The sequence below is a fragment of the Hirundo rustica genome, chromosome 6 (assembly GCF_015227805.2).
Source record: "Hirundo rustica isolate bHirRus1 chromosome 6, bHirRus1.pri.v3, whole genome shotgun sequence".
Taxonomy (NCBI): Eukaryota; Metazoa; Chordata; class Aves; order Passeriformes; family Hirundinidae; genus Hirundo; species Hirundo rustica.
The window spans coordinates 56,152,461-56,173,978 of NC_053455.1; the positions used below are offsets into that span (position 1 = coordinate 56,152,461).

Here is a 21,518-nt window from a genome sequence, read left to right on the forward strand (position 1 = left end):
AAATAATAACAACCACATAAATATATATGCCATTTATTCGCTTCCATTCCCCGAAAAACCAGACGAGCTCAAGCAGAAAGCGTAACGCGGCCGCTCCGCAGGCTCAAGGGCAGGTTCTGCTTTCTGTGTGATTACGTGCAATTATCCCGCGGCACGGCGCGCTGATGAATCCTCCTCCGCGCTCCTCCCCGCATCTCCTAACGATCCAGCCCAGCATCTGCTCTGCCAATCCAGCGCGCAGATGATGCAGCTGGGATCGCCGCTGGCAGAGCTCTTCCCCGCTTCCTTCCCTGCTCCTTTGCGCTGCCCTTCCCCTCGCTCCCCGCTGCTGGAGCCGATTAAATGTTCCCAGCAGAGCCGCCTGCGTGGCGGAAGGGACGCTTTGGAGCCCCAGGCGAGGCTGGCACTCGGTCCGAGTCACAGCAGCCGGTCCTTCCCGGAGCAGGGCTGGTGACAGCCGCGGAGCATCCCGAGTCCCCGGCGGCTGACAGACAGCGGGGCCGGGCAAACCAGGAAGGCAGGCCGTGCCAAAACCAGGAGGAAAGCGCATTTTCGCTGTGTTTCAATAGATTGTTAATGAATTATTTTAATTAGGAGGTTGTCCCTGATGCAAAGCTCTGCTGCTGGAGCGTCGGGACCCAAAGAGAGCTAACTCCGTGAGGGCGAGGGAAGTTCACCAACATCTCAAATCGAAGATTGCTGCTTTGGTTTTCACGTGAGAAAACACATGGCAGTGCAATTGGAATGATCAGACATTGTTTTCAAACATTTTTCTACTCTTTATTATAAAGTCCAGCCTTTTGCTCGTGGAGAAGGAATCCTTGTGCTGTGTGGTACCTCCTCACAGAGATTTCCCCTCACAGTAAAGCTGTTTTGTTTCAACAGAATTCTGAGGGTATTGGGACAAAATATTTTTCCTGGTTGTCAAAAATAAATTAAGAATAATTTTCATTTATTATTTTCTAAGATCTTTGGAGAAAGGGATTTTTTTGGATGTAATGGAGCTTTTTTATTGTCTGGTTCCTGTAGACATTGACAGATAAATAGAGGCTAGGATGCAAAAAACCTCAGCTGTTGTTAAAATAATCCATCAGGACAGAATTTTGGGTTTGGAAGGTCAAGATCTAATATGGGAAAAGTTACAGCTGAAACAAATGCTAGAAGGTGTCTGTTGAACCACTTAACTTTTCCTACAATCTGCCTGAAAAAAATGGCTATTGATGAGATACCTGTGAAGAACAGGATTTAGTTTTCTGGTTTCTTAACCTTTGCCCTTTTGCAGTTTCCTCTGGCTCTTCACCATCCATTCCTGCTGCCGTAGCTGTGGGTTTGGCAGCTGCCAAAACCACTTGTGTTCTCCCTTCCAGCATGATCCTGGTGGTCCCTCCAGGCAGATTCCTTGGAGGATGAACACACTGACCAGAAAAGCAGGCATGGCTTGGCCTGTGTAAGCCAGGGCTCAGGACAGGTGTTTTGTAGGCTGGCTTGTTGTCAGGGCTAGAAAACAATTACACGTTAATTGCTTTGCTTAATTAAGCTGCAAATGCCTGTGGGATGATGCCAAAAGTGAGATGTATGGAATACATAGGTTGTGATGTAGTGATCTCATCAATGTATAATTGGGATAATGTATTATGAAGGCATAGTTTTGACCATTCTGCACACTGAGCAACATTTGATATGCTACATAGATATTTTTATAAATGCTTTGCTGAGCGTTTGTATTTTCATTGGTAGTGTATTTCACATCCTTTGGCTCATGAAATCTGTATTTTTGTGCCATTTCTCAGATTGTAAACTCTTATGAATAATGAAAAAAAAAAAAGATAACATTAGGAAAACTCTGAAGTGGTGCCATAATCATACAGTGTATGCTTAATGCTGTTCAGAGGAAGTAAATTGCAGAACCCTGTGATTAGGGTATGCATTTTTTCACTGGTGTATCAGAGATTACTGTTAATTTCTCTTGTGTTAATTTTCTTGTCCTATTCCCTACCAGTCATATCTGACCTTCGGTCACTCAATCTCTTGTTGTAAAACAGTAATAAGCATGAAACATCATACTTTTGAGAAGAAAAAAAATGCATTTTTTGATAGGTTAGCGGCATTGTTTTAAAGAGGAGATGCAGCCCTAGGACAGCCCTATCTAGTACTGGATAGAGTGGGGTAAATCTCTAAAGGGTCTCTCAGCAATACTTGTAAGTGGGCTGTTGTTTTTCTGGAATCCTAGAATCATTAAGGTTGGAAAAGACCTCTCAGATTGTCGAGTCCAACCTTTGGCCAAACATCACCATGTCAACTAAATCACAGCACTAAGTGCCTCATCCATTAATTTCTTGAACACTTCCAGGGATGGTGACTGCCAACTCTCTGGACAGCCCCTTCCAATGCTTAACAATCCTTTCTGTGAAGAAATTCCTCCTGATGTCCAACCTGAACATCCCCTGATGCAACTTGAGGCTGTGTCCTCTCATCCTGTCACTGTTCCCTGTGAGAAGAGGCCAATCCCCACCTGGCTCCCCACTCCTGTCAGGCAGCTCTAGAGAGTGATGAGATCTCCCTGAGCCTCCTTTTCTCCAGGCTGAACACCCCCAGCTCCCTCAGCCACTCCTCAAAGGACTCTCCAGACCCTCCCCAGCTCTGTTTCCCTTGTCTGGACTCACTCCAGCCCCTCAATGTCCTTCCTGAACTGAGGGGCCCACAACTGGACACAGCACGTGGGGTGTGGTCTCACCAGTGCCCAGGACAGGGGGTCAGTCACTGCCCTGGTCCTCCTGACCACAAGATTTCTGATCCACACCAGGTGCCATTGGCCTTCTTGGCCACCTGGGCACACCCTGGTTCATGTTCAGCTGCTGTTGATGAGCACCCCCAGGTCCTTTTCCCTGGCCACTTTCCAGCCACTCCTTCCCCAACCTGTAGCGCTCCATGGGGTTGTGACTCAAGTGCAGGACCTGGCACTTCACCTTTTTGAACCTCATCCTGTTGGTCTTGTCTCATCCCTTCAGCATGTCCAGATCCCTCTGCAGGGTCCTCCTACCCTCCAGCAGTTCAACGCTCCAGCCCAACTTAATGTTGCCTGAGAACTTCTCAAGGATACCCTTGATTCCCCCACCCAGATCATCAATAAAGATATTAAACAGGGTTGGCCCTAACACTGGTCCCTAATGACTGTCCCCAGCTGGATGTGGCACCGTCCCCACCACTCTCTGGGCCCAGCCATCCAGCCAGCTCTTAACCAGCAAAGTGTGCTCCTGTCCAAGCCATGGGCTGCCCACTTTTCCAGAGAATGTTTGGGAGACGTTATCAAAGGCTTTGTTGAAGTGTTTGTTTGCAAGTGATTGTATTTCTCACAATCCAATTTTTTATAAGGTATCTTTGGAGTTACTCTCCCTTAGGGCTAATTGATTTAGACCTGTCTAAAATCCAGATTGTTTATGTAATATAATGTTTGGATTTCTGCTGTGGTTTACATGGCTGCAGCTACCCTTACATAGGTATTAGTGTATTCCTAAAATTTAGCCTTTACAATGCTTAACAGCAGTTGGGGACTTTTTTTTTTTGTCTCAAAAATGAATAATTAAAGCAACTTGTTTGGAAAATTGAAATTCTGTCTTCAATATGCTGAAGGTTTTGAAAAGATACATACTTGACATATAATGGGGAAGATGTCTTTGTCAGTCAAGCAATAAAATTCCTCAACATCCTCTTTATCTGCTTCACTTTTAGATGTTATTAATCCAGGTGATCTGTAAGTAATGCAACCAGAGTTGAGACAACAAAAATCTTCTGTTGCTGAAGATGCCTTTGAGTTGATATTTTGTATTGGCTCAGAACTGGCAGAAGGATATTGCTGGAGTGTGTCTAGAGTAGGGTGATGAAGGTGATGAAAGACCTTGAGGGAAAGATGTGGAAGAAGCCAGCTGAGGTCACTTGGCTTGCTCAGGTTGGAGAAGAGAAGGTGAGGGGTGCCCTCATGGTAGCCTACATCTTCCTAAGGGGACTCTCACTATATGAAAGGGGAGAGGTTCCTTATCATGCCTTTAGGTGTGCACAAAAGTGCTCAGAAATGTAAAACACACAGTTTTCTCCAAACTGGACTGATTTTTAACTTCCTGCTCTGGCGTATTGGAAATGTTTCTCGTTATTGCTAATGGAAAGGTCCCTCATCAGTGATGGCTGCTGTAATGATGTTATTGCTAGATGGCTTTTAGGGCTGTTGGAGGTGGTGGTAGGCTGAAATATGAAAGAATAGATAATCTAGAGGCAGGACAAGCAGCTACTGGTGTGTACAAGCAGTGGCTCAGTGCAGAATGCGTGCTGTGGGGAGTTCTCATTGTGGCTTTCCTGTTGATTTGAATTGGTTGTCTCCTCCTTCATCAAGCGTGTTCTGCTGTTGATAGATGTAGAAGTGAAATGTTTTCCTGCCTGCCCTTTTTTCCCTGATACAGTCTTGGTTTGCACAGTTTTTGATAGGGAGCTGTAGTGGTCGATGCCATCCTAACACTTCTTAAGCAAGGAGCATGTCCTTCAATTTAAACTCCATGTATTGTGTCTGTCTGCTTACCACCAGGATGTCGCATTTATGGCAGTTCAAAACAGGCAGTCAATATCTTTCCATTGACACAGAATAAAAGAAAGTCTGCTGCAGTGGAATGCCAGCATCATACATAGGTTGCAGAATATTGTATCATTTTCTTAAAGCTTCAGTAACTTGGGAGCTTTACTTCATTAATGGGCAGAAACAGAGAAATTGGCAGTTGGTAGGGAATGAAAGGAACAAAACCTGAAGGACTGGAATTAAGCACTGGCTAGAGGATATTTTTATTTGGTGTTTTATCTTCTTTGCAATATCTGATCTTTTCTTCACTTCTTGTCAATGTGTGGTAACATCAATGCTTTTTCCAGATTTATATTGTCTCTCTGCTCGTAATCATTCTCATTAAACCAATGTGTGAAGAAATGTATGAAGAATGGTGCAGTCTGTGAGAGGATTGATGTTGACAGGTTTTGTTGTTTTAGAAAAGAAGAAAATATTGGCTTGCTTAATTCCCCTTTAGGACCTGTGCTAGACTAGTTCTAGGACTAAGTGCTAGAAGAAATCCTGCACAAAGGCTTTGCAGTCTGTTTTCAGTTCTGAGGTGAAACAAGACAGAGGTATAACAGGAGAGATATTTAAGCTGCAGGTTGCCTAAAGCTTGGTTTTGCAAAGCACTTCGGTGAGTTCTTAATTTCGATGACATGTTTGAATCTATTCTAGCTGAGCAAAATTCATCTCATCTTCGTTCCTACCTTCTGTTAAAAATCTGCCAGACTCACAAGGAAGGAAAAGCCACCAAAACACAGTCTAGAACACAATGTGCCTTGTTGCCCTGATTTTTCAGCCTCCTGATGTTTTGCATTTTTGTAGTGGAGTTTCTCATGGATTGTAACATAAACAAAGTGATTGTTTTCACATACCTCTCTGGAGAAGGAAAAATTGATGGACTTCTGGTTTGACCAGTGGGGTCGGAGAGGTGGCAACCTCATTCTCCAAACCCTGGTCATTGTCCAGAATCTATATAAATTGAGGTTGAGAAATAAATGATCTCTTTCTTTTTTGCTCTGACAACCTGACTGCGTGAGTATCATTCTTTTCATGTTTCTCTAGTGACAATGCTAGTGTGGAGCACGTAGAATATTAGAAACCAGGTCACACCAGTCTCCAGTGCCCTGGTGACACATCAGCAGCCCTGGCCCAAATACAAAAGTATCCCTTCTGTGCTGTGAACCTCTCCTGGTGGGTCAAGTTCCCTGGGGGACTCTGAAGCCCCCTGTCCAGCCTGCTGACCTTCTGGAGCAGCCCCATAAAAGTGGGTTGTGCTCCCTGTTCCCCTGCTTGTCTCACATTGCCATATATTGCTTCTGGAGACTCTATTTATTCTTGTATCTCAGTGAAAGAGATAATAATGGCTGTTTTTACCACAGCTCAATAAAACTCTTAAATACAGGAAGAAAATAGAAGATCTCTCATTGGTTCTATTTTTTTTTTTTTTTTTTTTTTTTTTAATAATGTGTGTGCGCATGTGTATTTAATGTTTTGGTTTTTTTTTTTTTTTTTTCTGGAGAGAGAAAATGCTGAACATAATTCCAGCACATTCCTGTGGAATGGGTGTGGGAGCCTGAAGGCGCTGGTCTAATCACCTACTGTGGCCTGTGCATATGGATGATGGGTGGTGTAGAAACTCAGGAGGAAAGAAAACTGTAGAAAGAAAGAAACATAGCTTTGCAAAGGTGCAGCATGACACATTTTTCTCCCCTGTGCTGTAAGATCTCCTGCTGCTGGCTCCTGTCCGTGTGGGATGGTCCCAGTTGATGCTGTTGGCTCTGCTGACCCTTGGGTTCATGGGTGGCTGGAGCCAATGTCCAGCCCATTTTATGTGTCTCAAGGTCTGCTCTGCTTGCTCTTCCACACCACTATGCTGAGTTATTCACGGGGCCTGGGAGGAGGTTGGCATCCCCTGTGTCTGATCCAGATGTGCTGCAGCTGGAGGGTAGGATTTAGCTCCATGTTTTCCCTCTGTGCAAGGGGACACAGATTGGCATGGTACCAACTGCCAGGACTCAGTTTTGATCTATTGTCTTGAAGTGGGGCAAGGGAAAATAAAAACCCCACCACCCTAAATTTTACTCTTGAGTGAATCTTAATCTTTGAATTAGTACAAATGCGAGCATTCCCATTCTGTGACTTTAGAATAACTGTAATCATTTCAAGGAAACAAAGCCTAGGAACATTATGGTGTTGAATGCGGAGTAAACTGGTGGTTTGAAATGATGTGTTGTGCATCTGCACATGTCAAAAAAGGAGTTTAATGTCCTAATTCGTTTTGGATCTTGCCCCCCTCTCCTCTTGTTCATCCCTGTTTTATTTTCTTCCTTTTGTGCCTGTAATTGCATGCGTTATTAGAGCTGGCAGGATGAGCACCTCCAGATGCATCCTACAGGAACGCAGCCAGTGCTGACTCTATTCCCATGTCAGACTGCATGCCAAGGCAGCAAAACTTGCTTGTCAGAACCCATACCCTTTCTGCACTCCTTCTAAACCCATCTTCTCACACAATATTTTGACACAGGGTGACTCATGATAACCTAAAGATTCATCTCAGGCTTAAGAATGTGTCATTCAGTATGTTGAGACATCCCTGATCAAAGTAGGATTTTGGAATAGCATGGCCTAGGCAGCTTTTCTTGTTCTTCTGTCAGATGAAATGAGTTGAGGGGTATAAAATCTGTTGTGTTGAACCTTTCAATGGGTTTTGTGGTTGAAGTATTTTTTGGTAAACTTTCTCTGAATTTTTATGCACTCAACAACAAAAAATTTCACTTGTTTTACCAAACTTAAAGCATTTTGTGTTGTGATTTGTAGCAACAAGATAGCAACTCTTCATTTTGGGGAAGAATATACTCATTTTACTTATTATTTTACAGGTATGAGGCAACAGCATATCAATGATGCTCCTTCTACAGGATCTTTTCCTAACTGGAGATCTATACTGTCACCAACACGGCCTTCCACAGAAACTAAGCCTCCCTCAGTAGCTGATATTTCTCTGGGACAGACTTTGGAGAACGCAGACTTGCTTCAGATGATAAAAACAACACTGACGGGCGCACGTACCCGGACTTTGGATCAGATGCACCTGTCACCCTCCCTCTATCAAGGCAGCGGGAACAGTGCACCCCAGGAACCCGCCGAGGTTTCAGCCGAGTCGCCTCTGAGGCCGTCGTCTCAAGATGCAGACGACACAGCTGCTCTAACAGGTTTGCCTCAGCTCGGTATGTTTGCCACACTGTCCACCACACCACCAGTGACACATTCCGGTACAGCTGTGCCATCCCAGCCAGTGCCATTAGAAACACCCTCCATTTCAAAGGAAAGCACGTCAGGATCAGACATGCTTGCTGCTGTTCCATCACCATCATTCTCCTCATTGGTAATTCAGTCACCTCATGCCATTAATTTTTCTAAACCAGCTGTACTGCCCATCCAAGTGCTTTTGTCTGCAGATCCTGAAGGTTTCTTCAGCACAGATTCAGCTAGCTCACAGGTTAGTGAAAGCAGGAATAATGCACTAAGTGTGGTGCCTTCCAGTGTGGTGAATCTACCAACTTGTTGAAGGGGTCCCAACTTGTTTAGGGGGGCCATGCTTTTCATTGGATCAACGACAGTGCATTTCATGGAGCTAGTGGGAAAAGGGAAAGGTCCTCTGGAAAGGACCTCTTTGTCATCTGTATACTCTGACATTCCTGGGTTAAAAATGCATCACTCTCCCCTGACAGTAACTTCCAAATGTTTGCCACAGTTCCTTAATGAGAGTATGTATAATGCCTCTTCTACTGGAGCCATTTAGGGCAGCACTGACTGGCAGAATGAGTGGTATCACCCTTCTGTCATCATCAGTTTTTCAAGATAAAGCAGAGGTTCCTACATCAGTCTTCCCTGCTGCGGGTACTCCACATCCAATACTGCCAATGAGTCATCCTCAGTCTTTCACAGCACTGACTAATTGCACTACAGGCCCTAACCCTGCACCTTTCATGTCATCAGCCTCCAAGAGGCAGCTGAGGTCTCCAGCTCCACACAGATCACATCCTCCCTTTCACTGCCAATATCACTTATTCCACATGCAAAGCACGCTCGCAGTGCAGTGCTGCCAGTAAGAGAATTTAGCAGCAAAACAGATTTTCTCTTTAGAAATGCAACACACTCCTCTCCAACCAGCCCAAGGTCTCTCTTGCTAACTGAGACAAACGAGGTGTTTACTGGGGCAGCACACACAGCCAGTCCCAAGGCAGCAGCAGCCAACCAGGACAGGCTGCAAATCCCTTCTGCTGCTGCCTCACAACGCTTGCTGCAGCCTCGGAATAAGACTTTTTCAGAAGGCCTGATGGATGGAACTTAGCAGGCAAATAGCATGAGACTCCCAGCTGGTTCTGCCCTGCTCTCCCAAATCCTGGTGGCTTTCCTGTAGCAAGGACAGCTCAACAGCCTTTCACAAGAGGAGAGACAGCAAAGATGTCCATGAACTTTAATGCTAATAATGTTCTGTGTTATGGAACTCAGCTTTCCAGAGTTTCTCCAGATATCCAAACCTGTACATTTCTCATAGGATCAAGGATACTAGACACTGTTTTGGAGATGGCCATGCTGACTCTTGATCTAGCTGTGGTGCCATTAATTACTTCCACTGTATGCCTTTCAAAACCTGAACCTGCTACCACAAATACTTCTGCCACTACTGTGTTTGTGACTGCACATCTTCCACCTGGAAATGCAGTGAGTTCAGATGTAACTGCAAATGAAGACATAGAGATGAGAGTACCCGCTCTTCTGACCCCATACGCAGAACATTCATCTCCACAAGCTTTAAATCATTTACCCTCTGGTCAGACTTTGCATTCAGTTGATAAAAAGCCACTCGGCTCTGTCATACTTCCAGCGTGGGGTACGCTGCCGTCACTTGTTTCTATGACAGCAGTGATGGACAGCCACAGTTCTGGCTCTTCCGGGATTTTAAATGCAGACTCTGAAAGCAATTTAGATCCTGTCAGCCTTCCTGAAGGTAACTTCAGCTTCTACGGACCAATAAAGCTTTGCTGTCAGCAGCTGGCATTAGTATTCCTTCGGTAAAAAGTTCAGCCCAAATGGAAATAAGGGGAGCTGCTTCAAGTACTTTTCCACTGGAAGATGAGTACCATGTACCATACTTGGTAGCGTCAAGTCTGCAAAACAAAATTAATACAAATGAGCAGCCACTCTTCTCCACCCCTTCAGAAAGCTATACATATACATCCTAAGTCAAAACACTTCAAATTTACCTTTTTGCTGAAGAGAATAACTTTTCAGAGTTTGATGAATATGCATTTGCACTGAAAACATCTCCTGTTCAGTATTCATCCATTGCTATGACATTGACAATGCCTGACCCTCTGCAAAAAAACCATGGAAACACAGCTGAAAACATTGCTGATTTCTTCTGAGTTGGAGATGTTCCTATCAGTGTACATGAGGAAGCACCTCTCCATTTACACGTGCCTCCTGTTAATGCTGCAGGTGCTCTCCCTAGCTCTCTAGAATCCCAAACAACCGATGCTGGAAAGCCTACTGACCAAAACATTAGGCACGGCACCAGTGTTGGCATTTCGGCTCACTGACAGCTTGACTACTTCAGCCCCAAACAGAAGCAGTGTCACCCTCAGCACACTGCCAGTCCAGTCCCCCTTCCCTATAACCAAGCCTTCTGGCTCAACTCTCTTGAATAGTTTTATCTCAGAAGACACTGGTTCTGGAAGTTTTCCAGAACCTGTAGACAACCAGTTAGAGTGCCCTGGTTATTTGGTTATGGCTGATAAATATCCAGCCACGTTCAGTGAGGAGGAGTGGGACACAAGTGCTACAAGTCATAGTCTAGCTCTCAGTAACATATCTAATAAAGCTACCAAGGGGATCCCATTGCAAACCCCTACCACCAGTGGTCTGCAGTCAAGTCATCATAACTTCTGTCCATGCATCACCAACACAGATAGAGTCTCCTTTTTTGTCAACAACCAACTTTACCCATTCTGTTCTTACAGTGTTATCTGGAGTATCTTCTGGTGCAGTACCTACAGTAGAAACTTCAGAAGCAAAACCACTAACAAGAAAACCATCTCCAGCTTCACCAGTGCCAGCTTCTTCCTTCTTTTCTCTAGGCACTGAAAACACACCTTTGCCATCTGTGATGGCTTTAAGCACACCGATACCGACACTAACAAACAATAACACTGCCACAAAACTGACATCGGATCTAAGCCCAGTAGGAACACAGGCAGATTTTCCTTTCGCAATGAGAAACGCGACTGCCTCACCTCTGGACATGCCAGCTCTGCTCATAACCCCCAAGAGCAGCACGGTCACAGCGTCCACACTCGCACCCCCAGCCCATGTACCAAGGCAGATAGAAACAAGAGTAACTGACACCCAGAAGCTCCCGAGCTCAGACATCACCAAAACGCCAACCCCATACCCACTGACAATGACAGCAGCTTTGACATCTATTACAGCATCAGCGAAAACAACTAGGCTTCCCCCTTCTGCAGTGGAACTCACCCCTGCTCCTCCCGACACCACGGCAGCAGCCGCTTTCGCTAACATGACGGCAGCTCCCTCCCTGGATTGCCGGCTCTCTGCCAACATGATGGTGAAAACAGGTACGTGCAGCCACTGGGTTTGCCAAAAGGGTCTCCTGTGCCTGTGAGGTGCAGCTAGTGAGGTGTGAGAAACACACCCCAGTGTCAGAGGATGTGGGGCAGCAGTGATTATTCTGCGGCGCTGACCAACCAGGTGGATACGAGCAGGGCTGTTAGATGGAAATGGTATTTGCTTTACTCGTGGCTTGGGTTTCAACACGAGTGTGTCAAATGGAGCGGTGAGATCAGGTGCTGTGACGTTCAGGGGGTCACTGCAAGAGTGCCTGTGAGGAGGGACAGCCCTGTAAGCCAGGATGGTTTGGGCTCTGCTTTGCAGGAAGGAGTCTGTGTTGCCGAAGAGGACAGCCCAGTAACCTGCCTTGGTCCTCAGCCCTGTTTATGCATAAAAACCTAATTCTGTTCTAAAATGAACACCTAATTCTATCATTACAGATCCATTTGAAAATTATGTTTAGCATTTAGAGTTGCACGCTTCAAAATGGGAGGATTTTGAGTTTTCTATGTGAACAGTGCCACTTCTGGCTCTGGCTGTTTTTTTCATGGACAGCTTCTCCTTAGCTGTAAGAACACTAAACTGAAGGGGCCAAGAGAGCTACCTTGCCCAGGCTTCTCATGGACTCCTTGTGGCAGCACAGCACCAGAAGCTGTGTGTGTCTTGGAGACCTCAGCAAAGAGTAGGTACGGAAAAGTCTTTGTGACCTTGCATGATACAGGCTACAGTGAAATAAGCAGCTTTTGGACCTAATGTGTGTTTGTTAGCTGCTAAATATCCCCATCAGTAGTGTGAAGAGTACAGCAGCTGTTTCTAAAGATAGAAGCAGCTTGTGTACAGTGTATGATTGAAAGTACCCAGGCACAGCTATAAAACTCTTTCTGCAAACTGTAAGAGAAAAAGAAGAAGATAGTGGTAGGTTTATTAAAGAAAACATACAGATGCTTCCTAAATAGAAAATAATTGTAACAGTGGAGCAGCAGATTTCTTTTACGTAACTGTGGCCATGAAGATGTGAAGCCCTGCCTGTGCAGCTCTGGCTCAGTCCCCTGGGAATGCTGTGCCAGACTGTCCTCAGGCAGTGAGTGGCCTCGTGCCTCCTTGGAGAGGCTGCATGGCAAAGACTTGTTGTTGCTGCTAAAGAAATTGCATTTGTTAGACCTTGCTCTGCAAACGTGGAAACAATGTGCTATTGCCATGGGATGAATAGGGAATTCAGGAGCTGCTGAGCCCCTGCAGTTCTTGTCTTTGGAGCTGCTGCTAATCCAAACTGCTTTGATGATCCCTGCACAGCCAGCCCAATGTAAAACAATTAAAGAAAGCAAACAGGAGCATGGTGATGTCTCAAACCACCCTGTGGCTTTTGTTGCTCCACAGTTCTGTTTCTGAGCACAAGAAGGATGATGATCAGCAATGCCTTCAGGGAGAGCGTGAGAAAAGGCCTCAACCAAGTGCTGAGACAAGCTTTCAACCAGAATGTCAGCGCTCAGGTAAGCGTGTTTGGCTTTCCATGCATGACTTCACCAAAACATTCCTCCCACCAAAGAACCGCAGCTGGCTGTGGCTCCAGTGGTGTCTCTGGATGCAAGAAACCTCTTGGAGGGGAGCATTGAGATTTTCCTATGGAGAGCAGGCAGAGGTGGCACCCACTGTGGTCTCTGAAAATGTAAGGAATACTCCAAATCTTTTAGCGGTTTATTTGATGATGCAGAAGAGAGAAACGCAAACTTCTTTTTGGTGTGCTCTGGGAAATGACTACTGACAGCAGTTTCCTCTGCCCCTGCAGCTCAGGAGTGACTTCTGCTCAGGAGCAGCCGAGTGCTGCTGTGCTCAGCTTGGAACAATGGCGAGAGCATGGCTGGGAAATAGGATGTCACTGCTGTCAGTCTTCTCCCTGCTTTGAAAGCCTAGTACCTGACAGGTGCAATTTCACAGGGACAAGAATCCCGAGCAAGGAGAAAACATGTTTTATTGAAAAAAAAGTGAGGTGACGTATTCGTTACTTCACAGCTAAATTGCATGAACCTCTGCACTGCTGTGTCTGAGAGCAGGCTTGGGTAGGATCCCTTCTCCTTGGGACACAGCTTCCTGTGCACTCAGGCTGGGGTTTGTGTGGGGTCCAAGGCTGTTTGGAGTCACACTCACCAAGCCTCTCGGAAGGAAAAATGTAATTTTTCTCAAAAGAAATGTCAGCAAGTTGACTTGGGTCCTCATGCTTTATTGCTGCAAGTGTGGAGGATGTCACTTGGTTTGGGAATTCTGTGCTCCTTGGCAGCAGCAATGAAACCTGCCAGGTTTAGTCCCCTACCTTTTGACAACTTGAGAGGAGTTCCCTTCTTCTAAGAGAGGAAACCAGCTAAAACTTAGTGAGGAGGAGCAGTTCCAGGGCTAAATATTTTGGAAAATACAGGATTTTGAGGTGAAACTCAGCTCATGCTTTGACTCACAGTGTGTCCATTTTCGTGGTTTGTTATTTCCACTCTTATGGGTCCACTCATAGAATAAACCATCTGGGACAGTAGAGGAGAACAGGAGATAAGAATCTTCTTTCTAAAAGATTGGAAACTTTTGTCTTTCAAAAATTTGTCAGCAAACCTGCAATGACAGAAACCTGCATAAAGTCAGTGAACTTCAGGCATGGATTAGGAGCTGGAAGCTCCCGGTGTTTTTCCACGTATATATAAAATGTCCCAGTATCTGTGCATGAATGAAGGCCCAGCCTAAACCTGGAGGTTTGCAGCTGTGGTACCAGTTCTGCACTCCTTCAATTCGGAGCCCCTGCTGCAGAGCCTAAAACTCTGAGCAGTTCTGCTAATACCGTGTCTGACACGTCACTAACTGATCCCACAGGGTTTATAGGGCTTACAGGATAAAAACCCCGCAAGGGATGCACACGCAGGGTGAGAAACCCCATCAAAGGGTGGCTGGACCACAAGCAAAACAATGAGAACACCATGCTTCCCTGTGTGTTTTTAGGTGGAAATCCTGGAGCAATCGAGTAACCTCACGGTGGGTTACTACGTCACGCGGGGCAGGCTGGTCTTCACCCCGGCTGCTGCCGCCGAGAAGCTGCTGGCCTACGGCATCGGCAACGCCACGGCGGACATGAAGCAGCACGTGCCACACCTGCAGGCCGTGGTGGCCCTGGCCCTGCCCTGGCAGCCCCTGCCCGCCTACCACTTCCAGCTGAAGACGGGTGAGCGGGGCCCGGCCCGCCCGGGGCTCAGCGGCTCTCTGGGGCGGCGGCGTGGCAGCGCCACAGGCTCTGCTCTGGGTTCGGGCGCTGCCTTCCTGTGGGCAGCCCTCTCCTTCCCGGGGCTCTGCTGCCAGGGCCGCGCGCGCTGCTGTGAGCGTGGCGCCTTAGGGTTTTAGCTTTTATGTTTTCCGTATGTTTGTAACCCTGCGATTCTTTGGTGTATAACTCTAAACTCCATGTAGAGTGTCAGCTATTGTTCTCCCATTCTGGTCAGACACAATTCCTCTCCAGGCCTGGCAATCAAGGACACCTCATTGCCTCAGGCCCCCAGAAATATGAACAAAATTGAGTTGGGGGAGAGCAAACTTGGGGTAAATTACTTCATTACCTGAAGCTGCAATTGGAAGATTAACCCCCGATATGCAAATGGACCAAATTTGGAAAAGGATAAAAACCCATGTGACCTTTTGTCCCTTTTTTGGGTGTAGCCCCTGGTGGGGGGCTTTGTCTGCCCAAAATGCTCCTGAAGGCCCTTCAATAAATACAACTGCTTTTTATTCTCTTTATTTTGTCTGGCCTGCGTTTTTAGTTAATCCCAAGAAGGCATCAAGGGGAAGTGGCAGCAAGCATCAGTGCAGAGTAACTGTAGGGCGCTATAAGCTAGGAGAGGACAGAGCGCTCTGAAATGACGCATTAAATGATAAATAACATTTCTCGCATGTGTGCTTGCAACGTTTGTGTACACATACTTGTGGCAGTTAAGTACATTTTTCCTAAAGTGGAAATAAAATGGAATGGGAATCAGTATTATGATTGAGTATATTTTGCAGGACCAAGTGACCTGCAAGATTTAAGATTATAACTTGTCTTTTAGAATGACTTCGCTTACTGCCCGGCTCTGAGCAAGCCTATGCACAGTGAACAGGCCCTACTGTCTTATATATCATTGCAGAAGCAGTCTCCATTTGTTTTTGGAGAGTACCAGCTCTAATAATGCAATTTAATTCTTGCATTTTGTCTTAATTAAGGCTAATTTAGTGCAGTTCCTGAAGTGGCATTATTTTCACCTGCTTAATGTGTAAATTGATCGTTTTGTTCTTGGTGCTGCAACTGAGAATACTTTGTCCACATGCTAATGTCTTCCTTTTTCCAGAGTTGCAGTTCGTGGGTCAAACAGACAATATTCAGTCATGCAAATTTGTTCAGACCATGGAACAGCGGCTCCAGAGAGCATTTCAGGATGCTGAAAGAAAGGTCCTAAACACCAGCAACAACTTAACTGTTCAGGTACAGCGTTGGGTGCTTGGCCAGTGCCTCTTGCCGAGCCCTCCTGGTTATTCTTTGCCATGTGTATGTTTTTATTCCAACACAGTGCCTTTGCTAGCCACTGTGGAAGGAGGTTTATGTTTTCATCTGCAATAAGATTGTTTTATGAATTGCAGGAGAACTTATAAATGCATGATTTATAGAAGGATGTTGCTTTTCATGAATTGGAGTTTTTCCGTTTGCGCTTTAGTCATATAAATGAAATTCCAAGTATAAAAACGCTCTTCCAAATTTATGGTTTTACTGAGCGTGCTGTTCTGGCACATTAGTTGCTTTCAGTAAGGCTATTCAGGTATAAAGATGGTGCTAGGCACAGTTGTTTTTAAGATCTGAAATAATGGAATAGCTTTCTTTCTCTTGGTATGCATTTCAGTTTCATGCTCACAGGTACAAATTCACCACAAAGGGCCTGATTTTTACACACCTTTATATGTATAGTGGGCCAACACTCATGCTCTATGCCATAATTCAGGACCAAAATAATCCTCCGGATGATATTATGATATGTTTTTGATTTATGATAAAACTCTGTGTATGGATTGTGCTCCTCAGAAGGAGAAAATTTGCCATCAGCGCTCTGCTTAGTTATTTTGGAGCTGTTTCTTGTGAGCTTGTGTTGAAACTGGATGAGCTCAGAGAGGCAGCAAAGCACAGGGCAATAGAAGGCCTACCACAGTAGGTAAAGTTATTATCAAGTTTTTCAATAGCTGGACCTTGGCATTGAGGGGAATTTCACGGTGGCTAATGTGCTAGTGGTGGAATTGGCAGACCTCACAAAGCACCTAAGCAATTTTGGAAAGAGCCCTAGAACAAGGTAGTGGCTGTTTCTGTGGGTATTGCCAATTTAATGAGAGATAGGATGGAAGTCCTGGAGGCAATGTAAGCTGAGAAGTAAGAGGCTTAAGGGAGTGACCTTCATGATAAATTTTTCTGAAGTTATTCCAGTATCATGCAAAAGACAAAATCGGTGCAACAAAACACTGCACGAGGGCTTTAGATTAATTAAAAATTGGGGAACAGTTCTGGAGCAGACAGAGCCAGTCCAGAAAAGACATTGCTGCCCTAGGGGAGCAGAGGGGAGGTAAAGGCATGAAGTGTCTTCCATGCAAGGAGAAATTAAATTTGCCATGGTTCTCCAGCCATGAGTGTTCTGGTGAATCAGAAGTGGTCACTTGGAGTTTCCCATAACAGAACTACTCAAATTTAAATAAGAAAAAAGAAGCATCCTTTCCCACACTGTGTGATAAAGATGTCCAGATATAACTGGAAAAAATATGGAAGTTACAAAAAACATTTGGCCAAAGATACAGAATAAAAAGTCATCAACCCTTTTTAAACCCAGGCATATGATTTTTGGCTCTGACATAGCTGTGGGATAATCCTACACCACTGAAAGCCATTTATTTTAATTTTTCTGTGCTAATTCTCTAACCCTCTGCTCCAACCATTTGTAAGTGGACATTGGCTAGGCTGACTTTTGGTCTGACCTTGGGCTCTTCTGATGCTTTCTTTTTAATACCACAGTTTTTCTTTTAACTTGGTGATCCCAACCATAAAAATGAGATATTTAAATAACATTCATGAATGCTGTGGGTCCTACCTATCAATAGCCAAACAAACCCATCCCTCTTCCCCTTGGGACACAAGTTTTCCAAGAAAACATGTGGGTTTTGTTCCTGGTGTTTGAGAATCTCATCCAGTACTTGCTGAATAGAATTAGTCCTCAAAATGTAGTAATCAAATTTGGGCTTAGCAAGAGACTGGCACCGAGCTAGAGTGGGGAGGAGAGCAGGCATTCATGTGATCTTAGGAACAGAAAGACATGATGTCCTTTAATTTCATGAGGAAAATGTGTGGGTCTAGAAACTAACAGCAGTAAGGCAGCAAAGACAGCAAGATAAGCAGGACAATTTCTCTTCATCAAGCACTGGATGATTTTTCTAATAAGCATCCTCTCCCTCATACCACATTTCCTGGTAAAAACAAGGGAAAACATTTTCAGTCCTGACTGCACCTTTTCTGTGCCTGCACCTGACTGCACCTTCCCCCAGGGAACCTTGCAAGTGCTAAAGCAGGGATTAAAGTATCACACTTTAGTAAGTGTAAGTAAAGTAAAGTAGAATGAGATGCAGCTTATCCATTCTTTGGGTTAACATTTCCCCAGTTTCTTTGCACTGCCTTGTTTTTTCTTTTTTTTTTTTTTTTTTTTTTTTTTTTTTTTTTTTTTAATATTAAAAAAAAAAAAAGAGCTGAATGCTCATTGAATGAGCATTAAATGAATCAGAACTCAAAAAAATGAGTTTTTAATGCTGAACAACAGCAACACATTATTTTTTGCCTCTGTTTCAGATTTTGAACACCTCCAATATCTCCCAAGCTGTCACTCTGTTTTACGTAGTGAAAAATCAAAGCACAACTCTAAATGGCACTATTTCCAGCAACCTTCTTAATCAGCTGTCAGCTGAGCTGGTGGGTTTCTACCTCACCTACCCACCTCTCACCATTGCCGAATGTAAGTATGTGCTTCCCAGCATCAAGATTAGCCAGCACCAAAATTTGGCTTTGTTGTCAAGCCCAGGGATTTTAGGTAGTTTTTTTCTGGTTGCTATTTAAACTGTATCTTATTAATCAAAAAAAAAAAAAAAAAAAAAAAGGGCAGGAGGGATTAGATGATTATGTATTTTTCCCTGGGTTCAGTGTTTATTTTGGCTGCTAGCAACACTGGCAAAAAAGCTAAGGAAAAACATATATAATCTGTCATTAATGAAAAATTTTCCTGTGCCACGTTTCAAACAAAATAAAATTTCAGATTCGTGAAAAGCAAAGCACAAAAGGTCCCAAAGATCATTTCAGGAACACTTATCACCGCACTGAATGAACTTTAGCTTCAGCATAACCCTTTGCTTCAGTGGAATCCTCAGCCCCAGAGGTTGCTCCAAGGGCTGGGCTGGGATCAGGCTGTGTGCTTGGGTAGTGGGGTGAGCTCCATCTGTGCTTCTGTTTTAAAATAAGTCGTAGGTGTATTTGCTGAACTGCATCCTCAGTTTACACGTGGTCTGAGCACTTTGGCATCAGTAGTTTTCTTTGCACTGCAGTTGCCATGAGGGCTCTGAGGTGGAGACAATTGTGTGGGCAGCCCATGTGGTGTATGTGCTCTCTGAATCTGCATGCTAATTTCTTTAAAATGATTAAAGGGCCAAGACACTTGATTAGAGGGATTTCTGTTTAATCTGCTTGTTAATGTGATGTGTGAAATTAAGCTCGCTGCAGACTGGAGTTCTGTGTTTGCTGGGAGTGAGAAGAGACAGGGATATGCTGGGTACATCAGCACAGAAACAGACTGCTGGGAAGTGAGCACTGAGGAAAACACAAATTACCTTTTTTTTTTCCCCCCCCTTTTTTTTTTTTTTTTTTTTTTTTTTTTTTGGTCAGTCCATTTTGTTTGTAAGCAGCCCAGCAGCAGAGAAATTACAGGGTGCAATCCTTCATCTGTGACTTGCACTGTGAGCTTTCTGTGGGATAAGTAGTTTCTCTGCTGTGAGGCAGTCAGGAATCACAGCTGACTTAGGTCACTGTGCAAATCTTTGGGAAATGAGGTTTTCATGTTATTCTTGAGGCATTACCTATCAAATTGCAATATTTGGAAATGAACAGGTGAAAATGCCCTGTAAGTTATTGCACTGTGTTGGTGCACTTTTGAACCAGATTTTCCATCACAGGGTAAGAGACACATCGCAAGGTGGGCTTGTGTTTTCATAAAGTCTTTGCACAGGCAAGGGGAGGCAGGGAGAGAGAGAGAGGCTGTTGATAAAGGGTGTGGTCATGGACCAATTCCTCGTCAGACAGGCTCCTTTTTGATGGCTGTGGATGCCCTGTGTTCCGGACCTGTCTTCATGGACAATTCAGGAGCACGAGGAGAAAGCTGGAGGAAGTTTTGATGCTGGCTGTGCTCAGTTCAAGTGTTTCACCTCCAAAATATTGCACAGGAAGAGGATTGTGGTGCTTCTCACAAAGGCAATACAGGCATATGCTTGGTAGTCAGGAGCGGCGCGAGTCATTTGTCACACAGCAAGTCTCGTGTGGTACTGCAGCTCTCTGCTGATCCCCACACATGATGAACAGACCTGATAAAGTCTTTAGCTAGTGTTTCTTTACCAACTAATGGCTTATATTTCATTTTGGAGCTCTTGGTTTTATTCCCAGCGCAGCAGCTGTACTGCAAACTCATGAACTTAATGCACGCGCAGTGTTTACGGCTCCAGACTGATAGTGTGTTTGGAAAATGTTTCCTTTGAAGAGTGTTTGATGCTTATTCATGTGGCAGTGTAGTTGTCTCAGTTTATCAAACAAATATTGAGGTTGTTCTCCGAGCATGTTATTTCCCAGTAGACTCCAGTGGCTCCTCCAGAGCCTTTGCAGTCTGTCGTGGAAATGCACAGCTCAGGGCACGCTCTGAAATCCTCCTCAAAAGCAGCTACTGTGCATAATTAAATCCTTTGCAATGTTTACTATTCTGAGCCACTTTGGGCTTTAAAAATCAAGGTGACTCAGTAGCAGCCTATCAACATGCAGAGCATGGATATTTTCTGAATTAAGTTCCCAGTATTTATCTATTGAACAAACGCTGAGCTGTGTAATGGATTAGCAGCACATTGAGTTTTACAGCCTAGTGCACTTTGGAGATGGAGGAGCTAACAAAAGGCATCACAACAGCAAATATCAGCTTCTCACAGATGCAGACACATATGGTAGCAATGCCATAAACAGTGCACAGTGAGAGAGCACCAAGCTCTGAGGTGTGCTCACAGTTTTCTTAGTCTCGTTTGCAATCCATGTGGAGTCTGATCCTGGTATATTTTCATATTATTTTAGGCTAAAACTGTGGTCTGGGCTGCATAAGTATTCATCACAGAATCATCATGGGATCTCATCTGGTTTTCTGTAGGGGAGAAAGCAGCAGAGTTGCACACACCACCTATTACCTATCCTTCTTGGATCTGGGCAATCCTGGGTTTCCTCACAGACTCTGTCCCAGCCAGTATTTTGGCAACAGGAGATATATGTTCTACTTTGTACGCCAGTGCTTCTTCTGTTTACACCTGGTGTTCTTTTTCAGACAGAAAAGAAATTGTAACACTGAAAATTATGCTCTAGATCTCTTCTTAGTTATTTACTGCTTTCCAGTTTTGGGATGCATAATGTATAGGGTGTTGGAATATTATTACATAATTTAACTTTCTGTTTTTAAAGCTTTGGAGTATCCAAACCTTGATGTCTCGGAATCAACTAGAGACTACTGGGTGATAACAGGTACTTTCTAATGTCCTTCCCTCCTCCGGGCACACCAGGTAATAATTTTTAGCGCTCATTTATATGAACACAGTGGTGCAGTCATTTTACACAGAAATAAGTGGCTGCCCACTGAACCTGCCTTCAGCTGGGCAAATGTACTTACAGTGACTCTGGGGCATAAGTGATTGATCATCTTGAACAGTGACATCTCCAGTGACCAACACCCACCTCAGAATTTGTAGCACTTTGGTTGAAACAGTTCTGAGAGCAGCATTATCTTCTGAGAGTTTTGAGACACAAACAGATTTTTTTTTTTTTTTTAATACCCTGGGACATGGATTTAAGTCTGAAATCAAAAGAGACTCGTAGACATAACTCAGGAACAAGGGGGAAGGTGTTACACCAAGGAACTTTGTTGATTTGCTGACTGTTTGTGTGCAGGGATTTTTGCATCTTTCACTTGAAACTCTTAGGCTTCAAAGT

General features: G+C 44.5%; 1 protein-coding gene across 7 annotated transcripts in view; it reads left to right on the plus strand.

The window, feature by feature from the left end:
• KIAA1549L (KIAA1549 like) overlaps window positions 1-21,518 on the plus strand; it is a 125,241-nt gene that overhangs the window by 48,344 nt on the left and 55,379 nt on the right. For 3 of the 7 annotated variants that reach the window (XM_040067949.2, XM_040067948.2, XM_040067947.2), the window contains exons 2-8: window positions 7,468-7,800; window positions 10,615-11,229; window positions 12,599-12,711; window positions 14,198-14,417; window positions 15,571-15,704; window positions 18,093-18,255; window positions 20,994-21,053. In XM_040067949.2, coding sequence (XP_039923883.1) covers window positions 7,470-7,800; window positions 10,615-11,229; window positions 12,599-12,711; window positions 14,198-14,417; window positions 15,571-15,704; window positions 18,093-18,255; window positions 20,994-21,053 — 1,636 coding nt within the window. In that variant the 5' untranslated portion in view covers window positions 7,468-7,469. The other 4 variants (XM_058421106.1, XM_040067951.2, XM_058421105.1 and 1 more) reach the window with 3 other exon arrangements.